The sequence below is a fragment of the Chanodichthys erythropterus genome, chromosome 14, assembly GCF_024489055.1.
Source record: "Chanodichthys erythropterus isolate Z2021 chromosome 14, ASM2448905v1, whole genome shotgun sequence".
In the NCBI taxonomy this organism is placed as follows: domain Eukaryota; kingdom Metazoa; phylum Chordata; class Actinopteri; order Cypriniformes; family Xenocyprididae; genus Chanodichthys; species Chanodichthys erythropterus.
Genome location: NC_090234.1, coordinates 23,101,904 through 23,123,071, shown reverse-complemented (window position 1 = coordinate 23,123,071; position 21,168 = coordinate 23,101,904). Strand labels below are relative to the sequence as shown.

Below are 21,168 nucleotides of genomic sequence, written 5' to 3'. Positions count from 1 at the left end.
TGGGCATGATCGGGAAATGATTAGATTGGGAAAAGTGGTTGTTACATTAATTTTAAGAATTATTTTGATAACATTCCTGTTGAGGTTGTATGATTTTTATCTCATTTTAAAATCTTTTCTCCCAATGAAGTCCATTTATGATGTTAGTGGAGTTGCTTTTTCATCAAAACAGATTTAGATTTTTTTTTTTTTTTTTTAATCAATGCTTAACAATGATGTTTATTAAATATAGTGTATAAGATTGGATTTCATATTGTCTTCAAAAGTTAAAGGTACAGTATCAAAAAAAGTTAATTTTATTAACTCAAGGTCAGGGAGTGAATAGATAAAACTAAATTTTTATCAAATAGATAAATCATGTAAAACTTTTTTTTTTTTTTTTTACTGTTTTTGATGAAAAAATCTTGACTTACATAACGTAATGGTGAAATCCAACAGAAATGTAGATTGTTACCCCTTTTAAGCAATGACTGATAACACTGAAAGTTAGCAATTAAATCGTCATCACTTTCTAAGTTTGTCACTATCTAGTCTTTGTGAGTCCAGTAGACTTTATAGTGATGAATCATCTAGTGAACTTGAAAATGGCATTGGAGTTCATTTTAGGGCACTCAGGACACCCTAAGGAGGGAGTGTTGCCACGGCCTGAATCTGTCTGGGCCCAAATGCTCCCTCACCCCTAGATGACAGCGGGTGTCTCCCCAGCATAGTCACTCACAGAACAGGTCTAAGAGACAGTGACATGAGCCACAAACTCTCAAGGTTGAGTGAGCAGGCATGTGGCGGCCACTGCCAGTCTGTGTTTGCCCAAGGGTGAGACTGGGTAAGAGTGCTGCGACTGTCTGTGCCTTAATGACATAATATGTCTACTGAGGGCCACTGAAGCAGACGGGAACACTCTGAAAACCCGGAAACTGGAAAACTCAGAAAACATGTGCATGTTTAATAATGTCAGAACATTTCATTGGTTTAATTTTCGTCTAAAAGCTGCAAAGCTACATCAGCTCTAGAGTGATCTGTTCAAATCTAAATTGAGATCCCGTTCTTGATTTCATTGCATTGGCTGCCAGTCAAATATAGAATTGACTTTTATTGTTTGTCTATAAATCTCTTCACAATCAGGCTCCACAGTACCTATCGGATTTGCTACACCCACACTCAATCAAGAGCTCTCAGCTCAGCTGATTCTGGATTATTGCGAGCTCCCAGGGCACGTCTCAAAAACAGAGGTGATCGTGCTTTTTCTGTTATCGGCCCCAAGTTGTGGAATAGTCTTCCAATTCAAATTTGAGCTGCTACCACTCTGTCTATTTTTAAGTCTACTCTTAAAACTTATTATTTCTCCTTGGCATTCAACATCTCCCGACTTGCTGTGCAATGATCGTATATTTAATACACCTCATCCATTTTACATTGTTTGTTCTATAGATTGTCTTATTGTTTGTAACCCTGTTGACTGTTCTTTTTTGCATACTCTGTGCAGCACTTTGGTCGACTTCAGTTGTTTTCAATGTACTATATAAATAAAAATTGTATTGTATTGTTTTTACTTTACAAATATAATTAATGTTTACTTTATAAATTAATTTAATTTTCAGAATGATTTTGATTTTTCCCCACAAAGTCAGTTTTTTTCCCACCATCAAAACAGACAATATTAAATATTTTATTTTTAATGTAATTAATGATGATATTTTATACAGTATATATGATTTTGATAAATTTACAGATTGTATCATTCCTCATTTCTTAAATCTTAGGTCTTAAGTCATAATTTAGTTTTTCATGACCATCTTTCTGACATAGAAATACATGGGTTGTTTGTGCTGCTGAAAATTAGCCATTTTTGCTGTTTTTTTCCCCCCTCAAATTAATTTACACACAGTATTATGTTAAAATGTAAAGATTCTATTTTGTTAACAGTTAGTGAGTCCAGTTGCATAAACTTAGTAACCATATTAAGACTGTGTCTTAAGAACTAGTTTGACCAACTTGCAGTTAACCAAGGGGTAATCAATGTTATTTTTCCAATTCAAATTACACCAATCTACCTTTTTATGTAACAGACTTAAAAAAAAAAAAAATTAGGACTACTCTTCAAGAAAAACATTAGTGTCTTAACTTTTAAGACTAGTCTAAGTGGTTTATGCAACCAACCCCTGAAGAGTAACAAGATCATTTCATCTCATTTTTAAAAAAACATTCCCCTGTACGAAGTCCATCTACAGTATAATGATAGTGGAGTTTGTTTTTGTGCTGCCGTACCTTTAAGACTTCTTTGAAAATTTTATCACTGAAATTTAAGTTCAAAACAAGCCATTTTTTTTGCAGCTTAGCTTTCAATAAATTCCCTGAACTTTGGTGGAAGTTTTGAGTTCTGAAAGTTGCAGTATGTTTTTATGTAAAATGATCTCAAGTCATGACAAACTCATATGACCTATTTTAACATTCGTTCTCTCTCTCTCTCTCTGTGCGTGTGTGTGTTTCATGGCACTTTTCATTAATCAGAGTTGACCTTACCACATTTGACTGTGTCGTAGATTGAAGAGTGTATGTAAAGTTTAGAACTTTCCTGACTCGTGTATCTCTCGAGACCAAACACAGACTCTCGCTCTGGCTCCAGTGCAGCTGTCTCTTTTCCTGAAGGGTCATCATCTGTGCATTGTTCTCTATCAGTCCCTCTGCATTGGTATTTGTGCACTTCATTCAGGTTTGCAGTATTTCAGTAGACGGGTATGTGTGTTAGAGTGTGTGTTCAAGAGATTTCAGTAACTGTGACTACAGTTCACTTTGACCTGCTTTATGAATCAGCCAGGTCCAAATCCCTATTCCCTAATAAATTAACACTATCTTAGAAAACAGCTGAGGCCAGTTAAAAACATGCTACTACAACAGCTTGGTGGTGAGTGCACTGTTGAAGTCTCTGTTCCACTGCAATAACAACTAAATGGATTTTGCATCAGATGATGTGTGAAACCGATGCTGTAGCCTACTCAGGGGTGTCCAAAGTCCAGCCCACGGGCCAATTACGGCCCGGGGATGAATTATAAAACATCCCGCAGCTTGTCTATTAAAATACATTATATGTGGCCCGCCACGAACAATTCATAAATAATGCAGTTTCACAAAGTCAACACAAGGTGACAGTACTATTTTTTAGGCCAGGTGTAGCAGTAAGCCGTGAAATGTAATTTGATAACTGATAAGCGCTGCCATTTATGTTGCTTATGAGAAACACTGATTCGGTTGTTGTTGAGCAACCGAAGCACGAGCTGTTTAAAGCTCTGTCCTCTTCTGGAAAGCTCACGCCCAAATAGGGGCATATTAGACAAGTTATAATAAATGCTCTATGGGGTATTTTGAGCTGAAACCTCACAGACACATTCTGGGGACACCAGAGACTTATATTACATCTTGTGAAAGGGGCATTATAGGCCTCCTTTAAACGTGCCAAAAGCGGAACGAAACAACGTTTTTGAACAGCGCCACACGGACCATTTATTACTTCTGCCTCATTTATTTATTGGTATCTGTTGATAGATTAACCACCATAAAGTCATTCTAGATAGCATAGAAACCATATTGTTACTTTTTACCATGGTAGTGAGGTGCCATGTGTGGTTTTACCTGTGGTTATCGTAATTTTAAAGGTGCCCTAGATTCAAAAATTGAATTTGCCTCAGCATAGTTAAATAACAAGAGTTCAATACATGGAAATGACATACAGTGAGTCTTAAACTCCATTGTTTCCTCCTCCTTATATAAATCTCATTTGTTTAAAAGACCTCCGAAGAACAGGCGAATCTCAACATAACACCGACTGTTACGTAACAGTCGGGCTCATTAATATGTACGCCCTCAATATTTGCATATACCAGCCCATGTTCCCAACATTATGAAAGGCATTAGACAAGGGCAGAACGTCTGGATGTGCACAGCTGAATCAACAGACTCGGTAAGCAAGCAAGGACAATAGCAAAAAATGGCAGATGGAGCAATAATAACTGACATGATTCATGATAACATGATATTTTTAGTGATATTTGTAAATTGTCTTTCTAAATGTTTCGTTAGCATGTTGCTAATGTACTGTTAAATGTGGTTAAAGTTACCATCGTTTCTTACTGTATTCACGGAGACAAGAGTCATCGCTATTTTCATTTTTAAACACTTGCAGTCTGTATAATTCATAAACACAACTTCATTCTTTATAAATCTCTCCAACAGTGTAGCATTAGCCGTTAGCCACGGAGCACAGCCTCAAATTCATTCAGAATCAATGTAAACATCAAAATAAACACTGTACTTACGCGATTAGACATGCTGCATGACAAACACTTTGTAAAGATCCATTTTGAGGGTTATATTAGCTGTTTGAACTTTTTTTATGTTGTTTAAGGCAAGCGCGAGCTCTTGGGGCATGGAGCACCAGATTTAAAGGGCCACACACCCTGAATCGGCTCATTTCTATTTATGCCCCAAAATAGGCAGTTAAAAAAATGAATTTAAAAAATCTATGGGGTATTTTGAGCTGAAACAGACACATTCAGGGGACACCTTAGACTTATATTACATATTTTAAAAAAATGTTCTAGGGCACCTTTAATAAGAGCAGAGTTCTAACTCAGTAAGAATATTTAAATTTTACCTTTTAAAATTTTACAGATGTTATTTTTTGTTATAATGAAAACACATTATATATATATATATATATATATATATATATATATATATATATATATATATATATATATATATATATATATATATACAAAGTTATAAAATTATATATAAATAAAATCTTTTACATAATATATTACAGATTTAAATAATTACATATTATGATATATTTGTTATATTATATTATTATCTTGTTTAAAATGATCAGTTTTTTAATTGTAATTTTTATTATTATTTTATCTGACCGGTCATGAAAGTACACACAGTATTATTGTAAAATGTAAAGGGGGAAAATACTATTAAAATACTAATTTATATTATTATAATATTTTATCACCAGTTAGTAAGTCCTGCAGTGACTCACAAAATCCATGTTTAATAGCGCGATCTCTTGGGGATTCTTGAAAATGTTGCTAATCAAGACCCCAACAGGAAGTGAAGCTGACATTTGCAGGCGTTTACATGTTACAGCTAATTAAATTTGTAACGTTTATCTGGAACTACTTCCATGTTCATTTATTCAGTCCTTCAGTGTGATGGCTTCACTTAATGGAGAGACTCAGCATTAATTAGCATAAAATAAGTGTCCGTTGGAAACAGTGTCAACAATGAGTAGAGCTGCAGTTTAACCCTTAAGGGGCGTTCACGCTGACAGTGATTAAATCAACACGTTTCTGCACTGATGGTTGCTTGTAGACAGGGATTGCTGTCCACTAGCCACATTGTGTTACTTGCTGCACATTTTCATAAAGTTGACCTCTGCTCAACTTTGTTGCTTTGTCAATGCTTCACTTTTAATGACTGGTGGTTATTGCCCAGTTGATTCTTGGCTGCAGGTGCTGTGAGCACATCAAGATGGGTCAAGTTCATCTTTATGGGTTCTTTTACTGATCTGTCTCATCAATGCACGGCTACCAGGTGTCTGTATGTGCGTGTGCATGTACAGTATGTGTGTGTGTTTCCATCTTCATTAAAAGAGCCACATATCTTTGTATTTTTCTAGATTCAAATTTTAAACAAGAAGCTGGACTTCAGTCACGTACAGTCAAAGTGCGGATCCAAGGATAATCTGAAGCATTCGCCCCGTGGAGGCAATGTATGTACTGCTCCATCTCTCCCTATGTCTCTCTCTCCTTCTCTTCCAAAGCCAACAGACCTCCACGGTTTTTGAGCGTTTACTCTGTCCATTTAGATTAAATCTGAACATTTTGCTTTCCTTTTGGATCTGAGGCTCCTAGAATTCCAACTTTTGTTCTGGATTCAGTTCTGCTGCACCGGATGCTCAGTAGGACAAAATGCCTACCATGGCAGAATCAAACATCAGACGCAGACAACCTTGTATGCACACATACATCAGATATATTTTCACACGTGGGCTGAAATGCAAAACTGAAGTCCCTTCTTGTTGTTCATCTTGTGAAAATATATACACCCTATATGTATATATTTGTAATCTGTAATGCAGGTGTTTGATGTTGACCCATCAACACTGTGTCTACTGTATGGAAGTCATATCAAAATAAGTCAATTTATCATCCTTTAATTTCACTGTTTGAGAAAAATGGTGGTCCGGTAATTTATATGATTATTTTCACCCTGAAACAGTTTTGATCAACAGTCTGTATCATGGAGTAGTTGCTGTCAACCTTTTCATTCTTCTCTTTTTTAGATTTCAAGATTTCTTCTATTATACTTACTTTTTAGGTTCTGTTCCAAAACCTAGTGAGCCGCCTTGCTGTCTTCTGCCTACATAGGCAGCATCCTAACTGAAATGGAACCTCATAAGTGACTTCTTTCGAATGCTCCACAAAGGCAGTGGCTTAGTGTGTTATATACAGTACATTTTAAGTTTGGACTCTTTAAGATTATTCAATTTTTTTGAAAGATATCTCTAATGTTCACCTAGTCCACATTTATTTAATTAAAAATACAGTAAAAATTATAATATTGTGAAATGTTGTTACAGCTTAAAATAACTTTTCTATTTTAATACATTTTTAAATGTAATATATTTTTGCGATGGCAAAGCTGTATTTTCAGCAGCCGTCTTCAGTGTCACATGAGAATATTTCTTGTGCACCAAGATGATATGCTGATTTTGTGCTCAAGAAATATTTCTTATTTATATATATATATATATTAAATATATATATATATATATATATATATATATATATATATATATATATATATATATTTTTTTTTTTCAGGATTCTTTCATTAATAAAAAGTTCAAAAGAGCAGCATTTATTTGGAACAGAAATATTCTGAAATATTATAAATGTTTTACTTTTATTCAGCAAGGATCCATTAAATTGATCAAAGTAATAAATAGATGAGTAAAGTTTGATGACAAACGTTGATGTTGGCTTGACAAAGCCAGGTCTGAAAGTTTAAAATAACTTTGAAAAGCTTGACGTTTGAAGGTTGAAAAAAAATATTGAATAAAATAAAATGAAATGTTGCTAGCATGATTTACCACATTGTTAGCATGTTGTAACATGTTGTTAGCATGATTTAGCATGTTGCATTCATGTCCAATGAATTAACATGCTGCTAGCATTATTTAACATGTGGCTAGCATGATTATCAGGTTGCTAGCATACTTCTATCACGATTTAACACATTGCTAGCATTTTTTAACATGTTTGCTAACATTATTACCATGTTGTCAGCATGTTTCAAAAATGATTTTGCATGCTGCTAGAATGTTTTTGCATGATTAGTATTGTTAAAATGTTTTAACATGATTTAACATTTTGCTAGCATGTTTTAACACATTGCTAGCATTATTTAATATGTTGCAGTCATGTTGTTAGCATGATTAGTATGCTTGCTAACATGTTGCTAACATGATTTAGCATGTTGTTAGCACATTGCTAACATGTTAACATGATTTAACACTTAATGTGTTCTTAGCATGTTTTAACGTTGCTAGCGTGTTTTAGCATTTGTTGCTATCATGATTATCATATTGTTAACATGATTAGCATGTTGCTAACATGATTTAACATGTTGCCTGCTTGTTTCAGCATGTTGCTTGCATGTTTCTAGCATTTTTTACACGGAAACATGTTCCATGTTTGTCAAGCCAACATGATTTCAAATTTTTTTTAAAAATCTTACTGACCACAAATGTTTGAAAGGTAGGTTCATATGAAGTGCACAGTAAACTTGTCTCAGTGATTTCAGTAGTTTGCTGTTAACTTTTGCTACGCTTAATATTTGATAAATAAAAGGCTATAAATACCGAACACAGAAATATTATGCAAAATACTAAATTAGTATTTTTGCAACACTATTTGAGTATTTTTAGTAATAATTTAAAATATTGAATTATTTATTTTAATAAATGACATTTCTCTCACTTAGTCTGTCATCCTGAATTTTTTACCAAGCTTGTTGCAGTACATTTATGGCATTGCTTTCGCTGCAAAGGATAAATGTAAAGCTGCCTCACAGTTTGATCAAAAGAAATGATCTTAAAGGCAGCATAATTATGCCTAAAAAAGCTGCCCACATAGTCTGCTCACTAGGTTTTGGTTTCTCTGTTCTTTCTGATTTTGCATATTGCCTACTGAAATGTCTTGACCAGTGTTTTCTAAATGTGAGAGCTGGTATTTGCTGAGTCATGTCTGTACTTCAATCAGATTTGCTTTTTCTGCCCCTTGCAGCAGCAGCGGTCAGTCATTGTGAGTGACTATTACAACACAGATATAATGACCACATTGTGTAGAGCATGGCACTAGCAACGCTAAGGTCATGTGTTTGATTCCCACAAAATATTACTTATGCTGTCTGTTTAGTTAAGGTTGGAATATTCTTAACTTTCTGGAACATTAATCCAGAAATGAGCTGTGTTCTGACATACTACTCTGAACTAGCTAAATTTGTATAGGACACAAGGTCTAAATCTAAATCTCCTTTTAAGTATTTGATGATTCAGTACACCCGTACACCTGAATCTACCCACCCCGATATTCATACCCCAACATCTGATTCAGTGATCCAATGGTGTATTTGTGATATTCATTGCAGTTGTTGGATCTCTTAATGTTGTGACATCTTCAGCATATTGATCAGTTCTTCTTGATTTGCAGCTCAGCTAACATACGTTTAGTTTGTGAAGATAGTTGAACTCATCAATTATTGCTATTTTTTAGGCAAAGCCTTTTTTTAACGTTGCAGATTCATACGTGAAGAACTGGGGTGAATCCTTGCCTTTATTATCTTATTTGTGTTTTATTTTTTTTTTATACTCAACATCTGGTGTTTCTTACAGGTTCACATTCAATCTAAGAAGATTGATCTTAGTCATGTGACCTCCAAGTGTGGATCTTTGGACAACATCCGCCACAGGCCAGGTGAGCATGCTATTGAATTCTCTCAATTTTAGCCAAATTTGCAATGTCATGATACAGATTGGGTTTAAAGCATGCAACGCCTGCGCTAGGCTATTGGATGATGTAACAGCGCCATCTTGTGGTTGTATTTTAATCTCCTCCTTTGCCAAACACATTTAAAAGGGTTTTGCCATTTCAAATTATTCTTTTATACAAAAGGCAGAATTGTATGCTATGAGAATCTTGAAAACTCTTTCCAATAAAGAACAGTTTGCAGTGATCACATCTGTATTTTAAAGAACAGAGATTTTATGGTCATATTTTATATGAAAAGCTGTTGAAAAGTTTGGGGTGAGTGTTTTTTTAATACATAAAATTGATCAAAAGTGACATTAAAGATGTTTATAATGTTACGAAAGATTTGAAGTAAATGCAGTTCTTTTTCAATTCATTAAAGAAACCACAAAAATATTAAGCAGCATGACTGTTTTCCTGTTTTGAAGATCATGTGACACTGGAGTAATGATGCTGAAAATTCTGCTTTGGGAATAAATTACATTAAAAAATATATAAAAATAGAAAACACATTATATAAATTGGAATAATGTTTCACAATATTATAGTTTTTACTGTATTTTTAATCAAATAAATGCATGCAGCTTTGGTGAGCAGAAGAGACTTAAAAATAAACATAACATAACTTGACACCCCAACACTTTTGAACAATAGAGTAATTATTTAGATTCTAAAAATTCCTGTTTTTTTTTTTTGTTTTGTTTGTTTTTTAAGTTGTGTGGGAAAAAATGAACTGTTCTATTAAGATGGCACCAGCAGAGAATTGTGAAATTAATTATCTTACATATTTTTATGACTCTGTCTGTCTCAGGAGGTGGTCATGTGCGCATTGAGAGTGTGAAGCTGGACTTCAGAGAAAAAGCCCATGCAAAGGTAGGCTCACTGGACAATGCCCACCATACGCCTGGAGGAGGCCATGTACAGGTGAGTGCACAAACGCAACTGTTTTTATTTATTACAATCCCACATCACACATGAGGATGAGCTAAGTGACAATCGCCAACTTCCTGTTTCCTGTTTTCTAAGATTGAAAGCCATAAGCTGTTGTTCCGCGACACAGCCAAAGCACGCGTGGATCACGGGGCAGAGATTGTGATCGAGGCGCTCGGGCTGTCAGGCGGGACCTCCCCTCACCGGCACAGCCACATGTCCTCATCCGGAAGCATCAACATGCTGGAGTCGCCGCAGCTGGCCACGCTGGCCGACGATGTGACCGCCGCCCTGGCCAAACAAGGCTTGTGAATCCGAAATATCTCCCTCCACTCAATCTACAATAGTCCCCTTCAGTGGTGTCACGGTTTGACCCTTCCTCCCTCTGGTATTTATGGAAGACATCAGATTTCACTTCCCATCTGAAAAAAAAAAAAGCATTTTATCTGTTTTTTTGTTTTGTTTGTTTTTGGTCAATTTTAATGAATAACAACTTGTTAGAGCTAGAGAGGTATCAGTGCTTTTTATTACCCATGTTACATGTGACTTTTTATGATTGTGTACAGATAGTGGCCTCAACTGCTGGTTTAGGGTCAGTGTCAGGCGTGTTGCGTAAAAGTCGGTGGAAAAGAATTTTTATACACGGGAATGTGGCGCGACGATCCCATGCTGCACGTGTTATTTTGCCCATTCAGTGCATGGACTCTAAAACATCTCAACTGCGAGTCACGTACGATCAAACACGATATACACTATAAGGGAATATATTTATAAATATACCAGCTCTTTGTCTCGACATCTCATGCTCAATTGAAAAAAAGAAACAATTACTCCTTCAATAACTTATTCCTGTACAACTGCATAAAAAAAACAACAACAAAAAAACTAGATAGTATGACGAGCATGTATTCTAGTACACAAAAGAGGCTATTTTCTATTTCAAGGGATTTTAGTAAGTTATTTGCTGAAACATTGAATAAAATGAACACATCATGTTTTGTAGATACTAGCGACGATGTTTAGTTTGTACATTGTTTCAGATGACCGCACCCCTGCCTTCGCTGCCGTTACGAAACCGTTGCTTCCGTGGATCTTTGTCAGTACACAGTTTAAGCAGATTTGTGCTTTAACTTATGATGTGGTCACATTAGCGATATTGAAGAAGTCACTTTCAGATTTCTTTCAGAAGTCACCGTCAGCACGGTGAATTCGCCGTGACCAGCTACAACTTGAGCAAAATCTGCTTGGGGATCTTTTTCGCCCTCATGCGAAGCTCCCAAACACGCAGAATCCTATTGAAATTTCGCTGAGCAACACTAAATGTGATCGCGCCTCTACACAAACAAGTATATTACAGTATTACTTTACGCAAATGCAATCGAGGGCTCCGGTTATACGTGAATCGTGTAAGATCTGCTCAATCTGCTGTCTTGACGTGTCAGTCACATACCGCCATCTTTCAGAGTCGAGAAGGGGACGGATCCATCTGAGCAAGATATGGGTGGTTCTGCGGCCCTCATTTTATTCTTAAACATAGGGAATCTGTCTGTGATTTAGGCCCTGTGTTCGTCTGCTGATTCCTGCTTGGATGCTTAGTTTTCTTTCTTAGGATGTGGAAAAAGAAAAACACAAATCAAAACTTTAAAAAGGATACTCCGCTTGCATTTGTTTGAACACAGTACACCAGTATATTTTTTCTCGTCATTTGTGGTTCTCCCCTGCCCCTTTTCCTCTAGATCAGCTGTCATTCGTAGGCTTCTGTGTTTTCTCGGCCCCCCTGAGCTTTACCCACCCTTTCCTTGATTCCCTCTGCTGCTGTAAATGTATTTAAAAGGTCACATAGATGTACGCAGTTTTTCTCCTGTTGGTATGATACGGATTATAAATGCCCTTAACAGTTATGACAATAAAAAAATACAGAAAATGAACAAAATGTTTGTGTGATCTGTTTTTTTCTGACTTTGTGAAATGACTTATGACTGTGGTATTATTGCCTAAGGTTTAAAAAAATGAGAGGCTGTATGTTATAGTGATTTTTACAAAGGGTACATGGAAATCTATCGTTTGAATTCAAGGGTCTAGGACAAAATTCTACATGTGGGGTATACCATTGCATTATAACTCTATTGTTCATCAGTCTCACTGTAAGCCTAAAGGGTTAGTTCACACAAAAAAAGAAAATAATGTCATTTATTACTCACCCTCATATTGTTCTCCACCCCTAAGACCTTCGTTCATCTTTGGAGCACAAATTAAGATATTGACAGCAATGGTACTTCCTCTCTCAAGATCCAGAAAGGTACTAAAACATAATTAAATCAGTTCATGTGACTACAGTGGTTCTACCTTAATATTATAAAGCGACAAGTATACTTTTTGTGCACAGAAAATAACAAAATAACGACTTTTTAACAATATCTAGTGATGGCCGATTTCAAAACACTGCTTCATGAAGCTTCGGAGCTTTACGAATCAAATCAGTGGTTCGGAGCTCCAAAGTCACATGATTTCAGCAGTTTGGTGGTTTGATACGTGATCCGAATCAATGATTCGACTCAAAAGATTCAGAACGCTCTGAAACAGTGTTTTGAAATCGGCCATCTTGTTAAAAAGTCCTTATTTAGTTTTTTTGGCGCACAAAAATATTCTCGTCGCTTTATAATATTAAGGTAGAACCACCAAACTCACATGAACTGTTTTAAATGTGTTTTTAGATTGTTTATGGATCTTGAGAGAGGAAGTACCATTGCTGTCTATGCAGGCCTCACTGAGCCATCGGATTTCATCAAAAGTATCTTAATTTGTGTTCCGAAGATGAACGAAGGTCTTACGGACATGAGGGTGAGTAATTAATTACATTATTTTCTTTTTTTTTTTTTAATTTCTGTCATTTATTACTCACCCTCATGTCGTTCTACACCCGTAAGACCTTTGTTCATCTTTGGAACACAAAAATTAAGATATTTTTGATGAAATAATAGTCCACGTGACTACAGTGGTTCAACCTAATTTTACGAAGCAACGACAATTCTTTTTGTGCGCAAAAACAAAAATAACTACTTTATTCAACAATATCTTCTCTTCTTTGTCATTATTCTATACTGTTTACGTTGCAGCACTTCCAGCTTCTACGTCAGAATGCCGACTCATTATTGGCCGGCTCCTGCATCAGCTAAATCGCTGTCTATGGAGGAAACCTCTCAGATTTCATCAAGAACATCTTACGTCTATACCTAAGTCTTACGGGTTTGAAACGACGTGAGTGTAAGGACAAAAATTTCATTTTTGGGTGAACTAACCCTTTAATTGGCATTTTACTGCAGCTTCAAATGTGCTTTGTTCAATCAAAATTTAGAGTCAGAACTTTTCATTATGAATAATTTGTTCTGAAGGGCTCATACAGTAATTTGTACTCAATGTTTACAGATATTTTTTCTTAGTATGTCTGGTCAAATTACAGTCAAAATTTAAAAACTCACCAAAAATATATATACAAAGTTTAATTTCCAGTTGTCTTTGAATTTTACCAGACATTGTACCTTAATCTAGATGAATGAAAACAGTCTAGGCTCCGTCTAGTCTTTCACTGGATATTTATTTACCAGTTATTCTAAGGTTATCTTAATGTTAACTTAAAGTCAACATGATGTCACCCCATTTACAAACCTGATTCTAAAAATGTTGGGACACTGTACAAATTGTGAATAAAAAAGGAATGCAATAATTTACAAATCTCATAAACTTATATTTTATTCACAATAGAATATAGATAACATATCAAATGTTGAAAGTGAGACATTTTGAAATGTCATGCCAAATATTGGCTCATTTTGGATTTCATGAGAGCTACACATTCCAAAAAAGTTGGGACAGGTAGCAATAAGAGGCCGGAAAAGTTAAATGTACATATAAGGAACAGCTGGAGGACCAATTTGCAACTTATTAGATCAATTGGCAACATGATTGGGTATAAAAAGAGCCTCTCAGAGTGGCAGTGTCTCTCAGAAGTCAAGATGGGCAGTGGATCACCAATTCCCCCAATGCTGTGGTGAAAAATAGTGGAGCAATATCAGAAAGGAGTTTGAAGTTTTCATCATCTACAGTGCATAATATCATCCAAAGATTCAGAGAATCTGGAACAATCTCTGTGCGTAAGGGTCAAGGCCAGAAAACCATACTGGATGCCCGTGATCTTCGGGCCCTTAGACGGCACTGCATCACATACAGGAATGCTACTGTAATGGAAATCACAACATGGGCTCAGGAATACTTCCAGAAAACATTGTCGGTGAACACAATCCACCGGCCATTCGCCGTTGCCGGCTAAAACTCTATAGGTCAAAAAAGAAGCCATATCTAAACATGATCCAGAAGCGCAGGTGTTTTCTCTGGGCCAAGGCTCATTTAAAATGGACTTTGGCAAAGTGGAAAACTGTTCTGTGGTCAGACGAATCAAAATTTGAAGTTCTTTTTGGAAAACTGGGACATCATGTCATCCAGACTAAAGAGGACAAGGACAACCCAAGTTGTTATCAGCGCTCAGTTCAGAAGCCTGCATCTCTGATGGTATGGGGTTGCATGAGTGCGTGTGGCATGGGCAGCTTACACATCTGGAAAGGCACCATCAATGCTGAAAGGTATATCCAATTCTAGAACAACATATGCTCCCATCCAGATGTCGTCTCTTTCAGGGAAGACCTTGCATTTTCCAACATGACAATGCCAGGCCACATACTGCATCAATTACAACATCATGGCTGCGTAGAAGAAGGATCCGGGTACTGAAATGGCCAGTCTGCAGTCCAGATCTTTCAACCATAGAAAACATAAAGAGGAAGATGCGACAAAGAAGACCTAAGACAGTTGAGCAACTAGAAGCCTGTATTAGACAAGAATGGGACAACATTCCTATTCCTAAACTTGAGCAACTTGTCTCCTCAGTCCCCAGACGTTTGCAGACTGTTATAAAAAGAAGAGGGGATGCCACACAGTGGTAAATATGGCCTTGTCCCATCTTTTTTGAGATGTGTTGATGCCATGAAATTTAAAATCAACTTATTTTTCCCTTAAAATTATACATTTTCTCAGTTTAAACATTTGATATGTCATCTATGTTGTATTCTGAATAAAATATTGAAATTTGAAACTTCCACATCATTGCATTCTGTTTTTATTCACAATTTGTACAGTATCCCAACTTTTTTGGAATCGGGTTTGTACTTTCTTGATACTCTTATTGAGAACTACCTTCCTACTTTTCCTGATTCAATCCATTCCAGATGGATAAAATCGACCCCGGTTTTTCTTGTTGAATATCATCTTTCACTCTGAATTAAAACAAATTATGGAAGTAAAATAGGTTGTGAATACAGTTTCATGTTGACTTTAAATACCCAAATATTGAGCTAAAGTTTACTACTGCTCTAATCAGTCATGTTTACCTGCCTGTTCCACTTACCTATCACTTGCCTTACTGCCTAGTGCTCTGAATATGAGAACATTAATCACAACAAGGCTAATAATTTGTGAAAAGTTTATTATGAGAATTGACAGAGGCGAAAAATAAATTAAGACTCTGGGGAAAGGGGGAAGGAAGTTTTGCAGCCAGTCCATTAATGGCAGTATATTTAGCACCTTTGACTTTGCGATCCAGACAGTGAGGGGTCAAGGGGGTGGTTTATATTTTTGTGTAATCATGAAGCCCCCCACACCCACACCTCACCCCTCACAATCGTTCCGCTATAGAGAGGCTTGTCCCGACACGAACATCACCAAGAAAATTAGCTGGAAAAAATATGAATGGATTCCAAGCAAAAGAAATAGGATTCAAGTGGAAAAAATAGGAAACACAAATAACAAAATAACTGTTTATGACTAACATCCCGTGTCCCTTTTATCCGTTTCTGAGTTGGTTTTGGAAACATTGCGAGGATGTCCTGACATCATGGAATCTGGAGAAATGCTTCAGCTTCCTCACAACTTCTTACACAGACATGATGTGTTTGACGAAAGCTGTTCAGAATGGAGAGATTGAAAAAATGTCCACGTTAGAATTACAGGACAACAAACAAGGATTATCTCTATAAATCCGTCACTCATTATTGAATTTTTACAGTGATTAATGTGCAATGAAAGGATCTGAACTGACCCTCATAGTTCACACAGCCATTTTCATCCTCCTGGCCTTGCATAAGAGCATCGATCTCAGCTTCAGTCATTTTCTCACCTGCAGAGAAAGTGAGGAGAAAGGTTGGTCAAGTCATTAAACAGGCTTAAAGACAGATGCTCGTCATTAAAATGCATTTAAACTTAAACGTGGGTTATGTTTTCAGTCTAAAATAGCAATGAGCTGTATTTTACTATATGATATTTTAATAAATAAAAAAGTCAATTTTATTACAGAACTCAATAAATGTCTATTTGATGCTCTTTAATGTGTTGTGACAGATCACCGCAGCTGTCTCAGTTCAAACGGTCGATTATCTTTTTCCTCTTTCTACACAACGTCCCCCCCACACAACGTTTACCTTAGAAAAAATCATTTCAAGTTCATTGCACATAAGTTAGCTAAAAAAATAAGTTTAGGGAAATGCATATTAAATATATTAATGCATAGTAAATGCATAGTAAAGGAAATGCATAGTAAATATATTATTAATATATGAATTTATATATTGTAGATGCTTTATTTTTTTATCTTATCTTTTAATAACTTAATGTAGGCTATGTTTTAATACATCTAATTCCGTCTAAAATTTTCCCTAAATGTTTTTATGACAGACACAATTTCAATTACAGTATATCTTGACAACAGGTATGATTAGTAGAAACATAATAATATGAGATATATCAACTAAGGGGCCTCAGCAAACCCCAAGGTGGCAACAGGATGACTTAAAATTATTTAATTATATATAAAACATAAGATGTAAACTGAAATCATATTTCTTTTTACCCCTTAATGACTATTGTTTTTAATCGAAGAACTATATATGTATATATATATATAGACTTTGCTTTTACATTCAGTTCATTCAATGTTTCTAGGTAAAAATAAAAAAAGACTCAAAATGATGGAGCAGGTCATCACATTTGTTGTTTCAAAAGAATCCACTTTCATTATTGATGTGAAAATGGACTTGCAGTTGTAAATCCCATCGACTTGTTCATTTTGTCCACTTACCCAGTGTTGACAAGACGATACGCAGCTCAGCACCCATTACTGTTCCGTTGCCCTCCTTATCGAATACACGCAGACCCTCAACGTAGTCATCGTATGTTGCCTTGTTTGGGCTGTTGATCACAAACTGCAGCATGGGCAGGAAACCCTCAAAGTCGACCCTCTTGTTTGCCATGTCTGTAACAGGGTGAGTGGAGGGGTCATAGAGGGCAGATGTAGTGAAACATAAAGCACTGCAAGCACCTGTCATGACTCATGACACCAACCTTCTGCCAATTACAGTTGAACAAACAGGCATCTGAAATATGTCAGGGTGAAAGCTCCTGACAGTGCTAATGTTGAGGTACTTTCAGAGTAGCTAATTAAAAGGAAAAAAGTGAAAGAAAAAAAAAATCCACTTACCATCAGCGGTGGGATTGCCCAGGATCTTTGAAACCTCTTTGTTGGTTGGGTTCTGTCCAAGTGCACGCATGATATCTGCAATCTGGTTGTAGGCTACTTTGCTGTCACCAACTCTGTCGAAAAGTCCGAAGGCCTCCCTGTAATCTGGAATTTGTAAAGAGATTATTTTAGTTAAAGGTGAAGTGTGTCATTTCTGTACACACTAGTTTCAAACAGGTTTCCTGAACAGACCCCTGTCTGCCATTAGTTGATCAAACAAATTACTTTTTGATTGATTTGATATCAGTTTTCACACTAATTTTTTCTAAATCTGTGCATATTAAGACAAAGTTGTCTGCCATGGGTCAGATTATAGTCTAAGAGACTATAGGTGCGTCCCAATTCGCATACTTGTGCACTATTCTATGACGTTTTTAAGTATAAATAGTGCGAGTAGTGCGTTCACACAGAAAATTCCAAAAAGAAAAAGTGCACTTTAAATACCCAGATGATGCACTAAATTAACGGAAAAAACGAAGTGTGGAATGTTGGACATGCACTCAACTGTCGCAGCTTTAATTACGTAGTGGAGGGGAAGGGAGGATCGGACACCGTTGTTAAATGACAAAATAACCTTATACAATTCACGCACTACATGGATGATTGCATAGTGCACAAGTACATAGTGTATAAGTGCATAGTGTATAGTACGTCATTTGGGACGCAACTTATAAGTTTTGCTTATAACCATTTTTTTTTAAATCAAAATGTACAGTTGTGTTTTGCAATTGTAGGCATCTACAATGAGTATGATCATCAAAATGATGCTTTTTATTTGGATCTTACAATCAAACAGGTGTTCACAAAACATCAGGTTCTCTTTTTAATAATCACAACCTTTACATTTGTGGGTTTCTCATTAAAATCTGCTAATTTAAACTAAAGATGAGCAGACTGAGTAATAATCAGTGCTCAGTATTTCTATGGGCATCATGGCTATTGGCTCACTGGAATATGATCTGCTAAAAGATTAATAGCTTCATGTGATTTCCGCACAAAGCCAGCTGCCGCCAATGACGTGACAGGAGCAGGGGGAGACATTCAAAGAATTGACTTGGAATTGATATGCTCTCCCAAGAATATAACTCCCTCCATATAAAGGCAGTATACCATGTGAGGCCAGAATGCTGACTGCAGTGTAACTCACACCCAGGCTGCTGAAAGCTGCCCGCACTGAGCAACGGCCACATTCTTCCACGTAAAACGCAGCACTGGACAATGGTGCAAATTAACTGTGAAGTTGCATTAAATTGCTTGACCTTTATGGCACAATAGAAGTAAATCCCAGAACACTTTGGGAATTTGACATAGGTTGCTTACTTGAAACCACTTTTAATGTTCTAAGATTTGGAATTAATATTGCTGGTGCAATTAAATTCCTGCCTAAAGGCAGATTATAATTAGTTTAACTGAAATAGGATATTTGATATCTAATTATTCTTCTGCAGGATTTTTCCTATTATATTTGTCATTCTTTTACATTCTTTTAAGCACCACACTCCATGTAAACTCATACATATGTGTGAGCAATGGTCATGAAATCTATATAAAAAATAAAATAAAAAAAGATCTCACCTTCCATCTGGTCCTGGCTGAAATCGAGCTGCAGGAAAACAGAGGTACATTTTACTCTATGCCATAAGACATTAACAAATATAATATGCAGATCAGTAGGCTATGTACATTCACATATATGGATCAAACTTTCATGACAGCTGCATTTGAATCCTTTTACATCACATTGTGTAGTTATGGAAAATAAATGTATTATTAAAGCTATTATAAAGTCTTACCCAACCTTAAATTTTCTTATATAACCAATATGAGGAAATTAGAGGTACATTTTATTCTATTCCATTCCAGAATATTTGCATACTTAATGCATTGACTAAATGGCATCAAGGACAGAAGTATATGTGTTCTGTATATGTGCATTATGAAACAAACCAGTTAGTTTAAATAAGTTTTAAACACAATAATATACTTTAGTTTAGGTTAAATTTGATCTGTTTTAATTTTATATTTTTATTGTATAATATCATTATAATCACATGAATGAGTCGGAATATCAAAGGAAAATAAGATGATATAGCATGAATGGTAAATATCAGGGCAGTCAGAGTAATGGTTGAATCAAAACACATTTGTAAAAGAATAATCAGTGATGCAAATTTCCACTACATAAGTCAAGGGACACTATGTGCATGGCCTAAAGATGTGGAATGATTTTTAAGACCTGAGCAAATCCATCACATCTCTAACACCATTATGACAGGTGAGTCATTCACAAACAGTTGCTTTAATAGAAAACCGAAGAGTGAGAGCCCAAGATCTTGGCATGCTTAATTTAGTCACTCAGCTGCTTACAGAACATTAAGGAGCTCCATGTTTGGCCATGTGAACCTTCTCTACATTTGGCTATCTGGGCCAATCAAAAAAGGGGTGTGACGTTTGATTGTGGTTATGCAGGAAAAAAACAACTTAACAGGAACTATCCGTGGTGCTGAATCCAGCAAAAATACATATTTCAAGTGATCATCAGGCAACAGAGCAAACTTAGGCGACTGCTTATAATGACTAAATCCATTAGCATACAGTTTAATATGCATTAACAGATTAGTGTATATTCAAATATATGGATCAAACTTTCATGACGGTGTACTTATGTAAAATATGCAACCTTCATGCAGGCATTTTCATAAGCAAAACGACACTGGAGGCTATAAACATATTATAGACTTGCTTCATTAAAAGCAAATGCATGTAAATAATAATAGAACATTATTCTGTGGGTGGACAATATGTATTGACCAATCAGCATTTCATTTAAAAATGTCTGATTTGGAATTTAGTTTTAAAAAACATGCTATAACAAACTGCACACTTTAACGCAGCTATCACTTCAAATATGACTTTAAAGTCTGAACAATGCAGTGAACTTTTTACTGAAAATCTATCTGTTTGTTATCACAGGAATGGTCGTTACCTTCACACCGGACAGATCTACTGCGGCGGGTTTAGGTGCGGCCTCAGGTGCGGGAGCGGGGGCAGGTGCGGGCTCTGCCTTCTTGGGGGGCTCGGGCTTCTTAGCGTCCTTCTTAGGTGCCATTTTTTAGTCTATTTGTCCGCCGGGAAGGAAGTCAACACAGGGAGTGGACCACAGCTTGGAGGATACTCAGCATTCTCAAGGTAAGTATAGATGTTTATATACGCGTATACTTTACTTCAGAGTTGATGTCAGACTGATGCAAAAGCGGATTGGGTCGTTGGCCACAGAGGGGAGGGCTCGCGCGCCCCAAATGGAGAAGGGGGCGAAGCGCGGTGACGGCAAAGGGTCGTAAATCTCATTTCAACTTCAGGGGGAGACTACAACCCGCGAATTTTCTTGAGAAATTAGAAGGGCTCTTGCGGAGTATATATGTAGGCTACCAGCACCGCGACCTCCGTTTCCTTGGAAACTTTTAGGGTAGGCCTACTTTAGGGTACTATTTAAGAAGTGTTCCTATTGCTTGCTTTCAA

General features: G+C 36.3%; 2 protein-coding genes across 2 annotated transcripts in view; one reads left to right on the top strand and one right to left on the bottom strand.

The window, feature by feature from the left end:
• map2 (microtubule-associated protein 2) overlaps window positions 1–11,861 on the top strand; it is a 130,201-nt gene extending 118,340 nt beyond the window's left edge. The window contains exons 18-21 of the mRNA XM_067408733.1: window positions 5,684–5,776; window positions 8,963–9,044; window positions 9,910–10,022; window positions 10,125–11,861. Of these exons, the coding sequence (XP_067264834.1) occupies window positions 5,684–5,776; window positions 8,963–9,044; window positions 9,910–10,022; window positions 10,125–10,340 (504 nt within the window). The 3' untranslated portion in view covers window positions 10,341–11,861. The remainder of the gene's footprint in view (window positions 1–5,683; window positions 5,777–8,962; window positions 9,045–9,909; window positions 10,023–10,124) is intronic.
• A 3,686-nt stretch (window positions 11,862–15,547) lies between these two features.
• Window positions 15,548–20,833, bottom strand: myl1 (myosin, light chain 1, alkali; skeletal, fast). The gene is made up of 6 exons (XM_067408627.1): window positions 20,636–20,833; window positions 19,225–19,252; window positions 17,611–17,754; window positions 17,212–17,385; window positions 16,177–16,254; window positions 15,548–16,040 (listed from the first exon to the last, which is right to left on the bottom strand). The coding sequence occupies exons 1-6, from the start codon at window positions 20,756–20,758 to the stop codon at window positions 16,012–16,014; spliced, it is 576 nt and encodes a 191-aa protein (XP_067264728.1). The 5' UTR covers window positions 20,759–20,833; the 3' UTR covers window positions 15,548–16,011.
• Window positions 20,834–21,168: the final 335 nt, after the last annotated feature.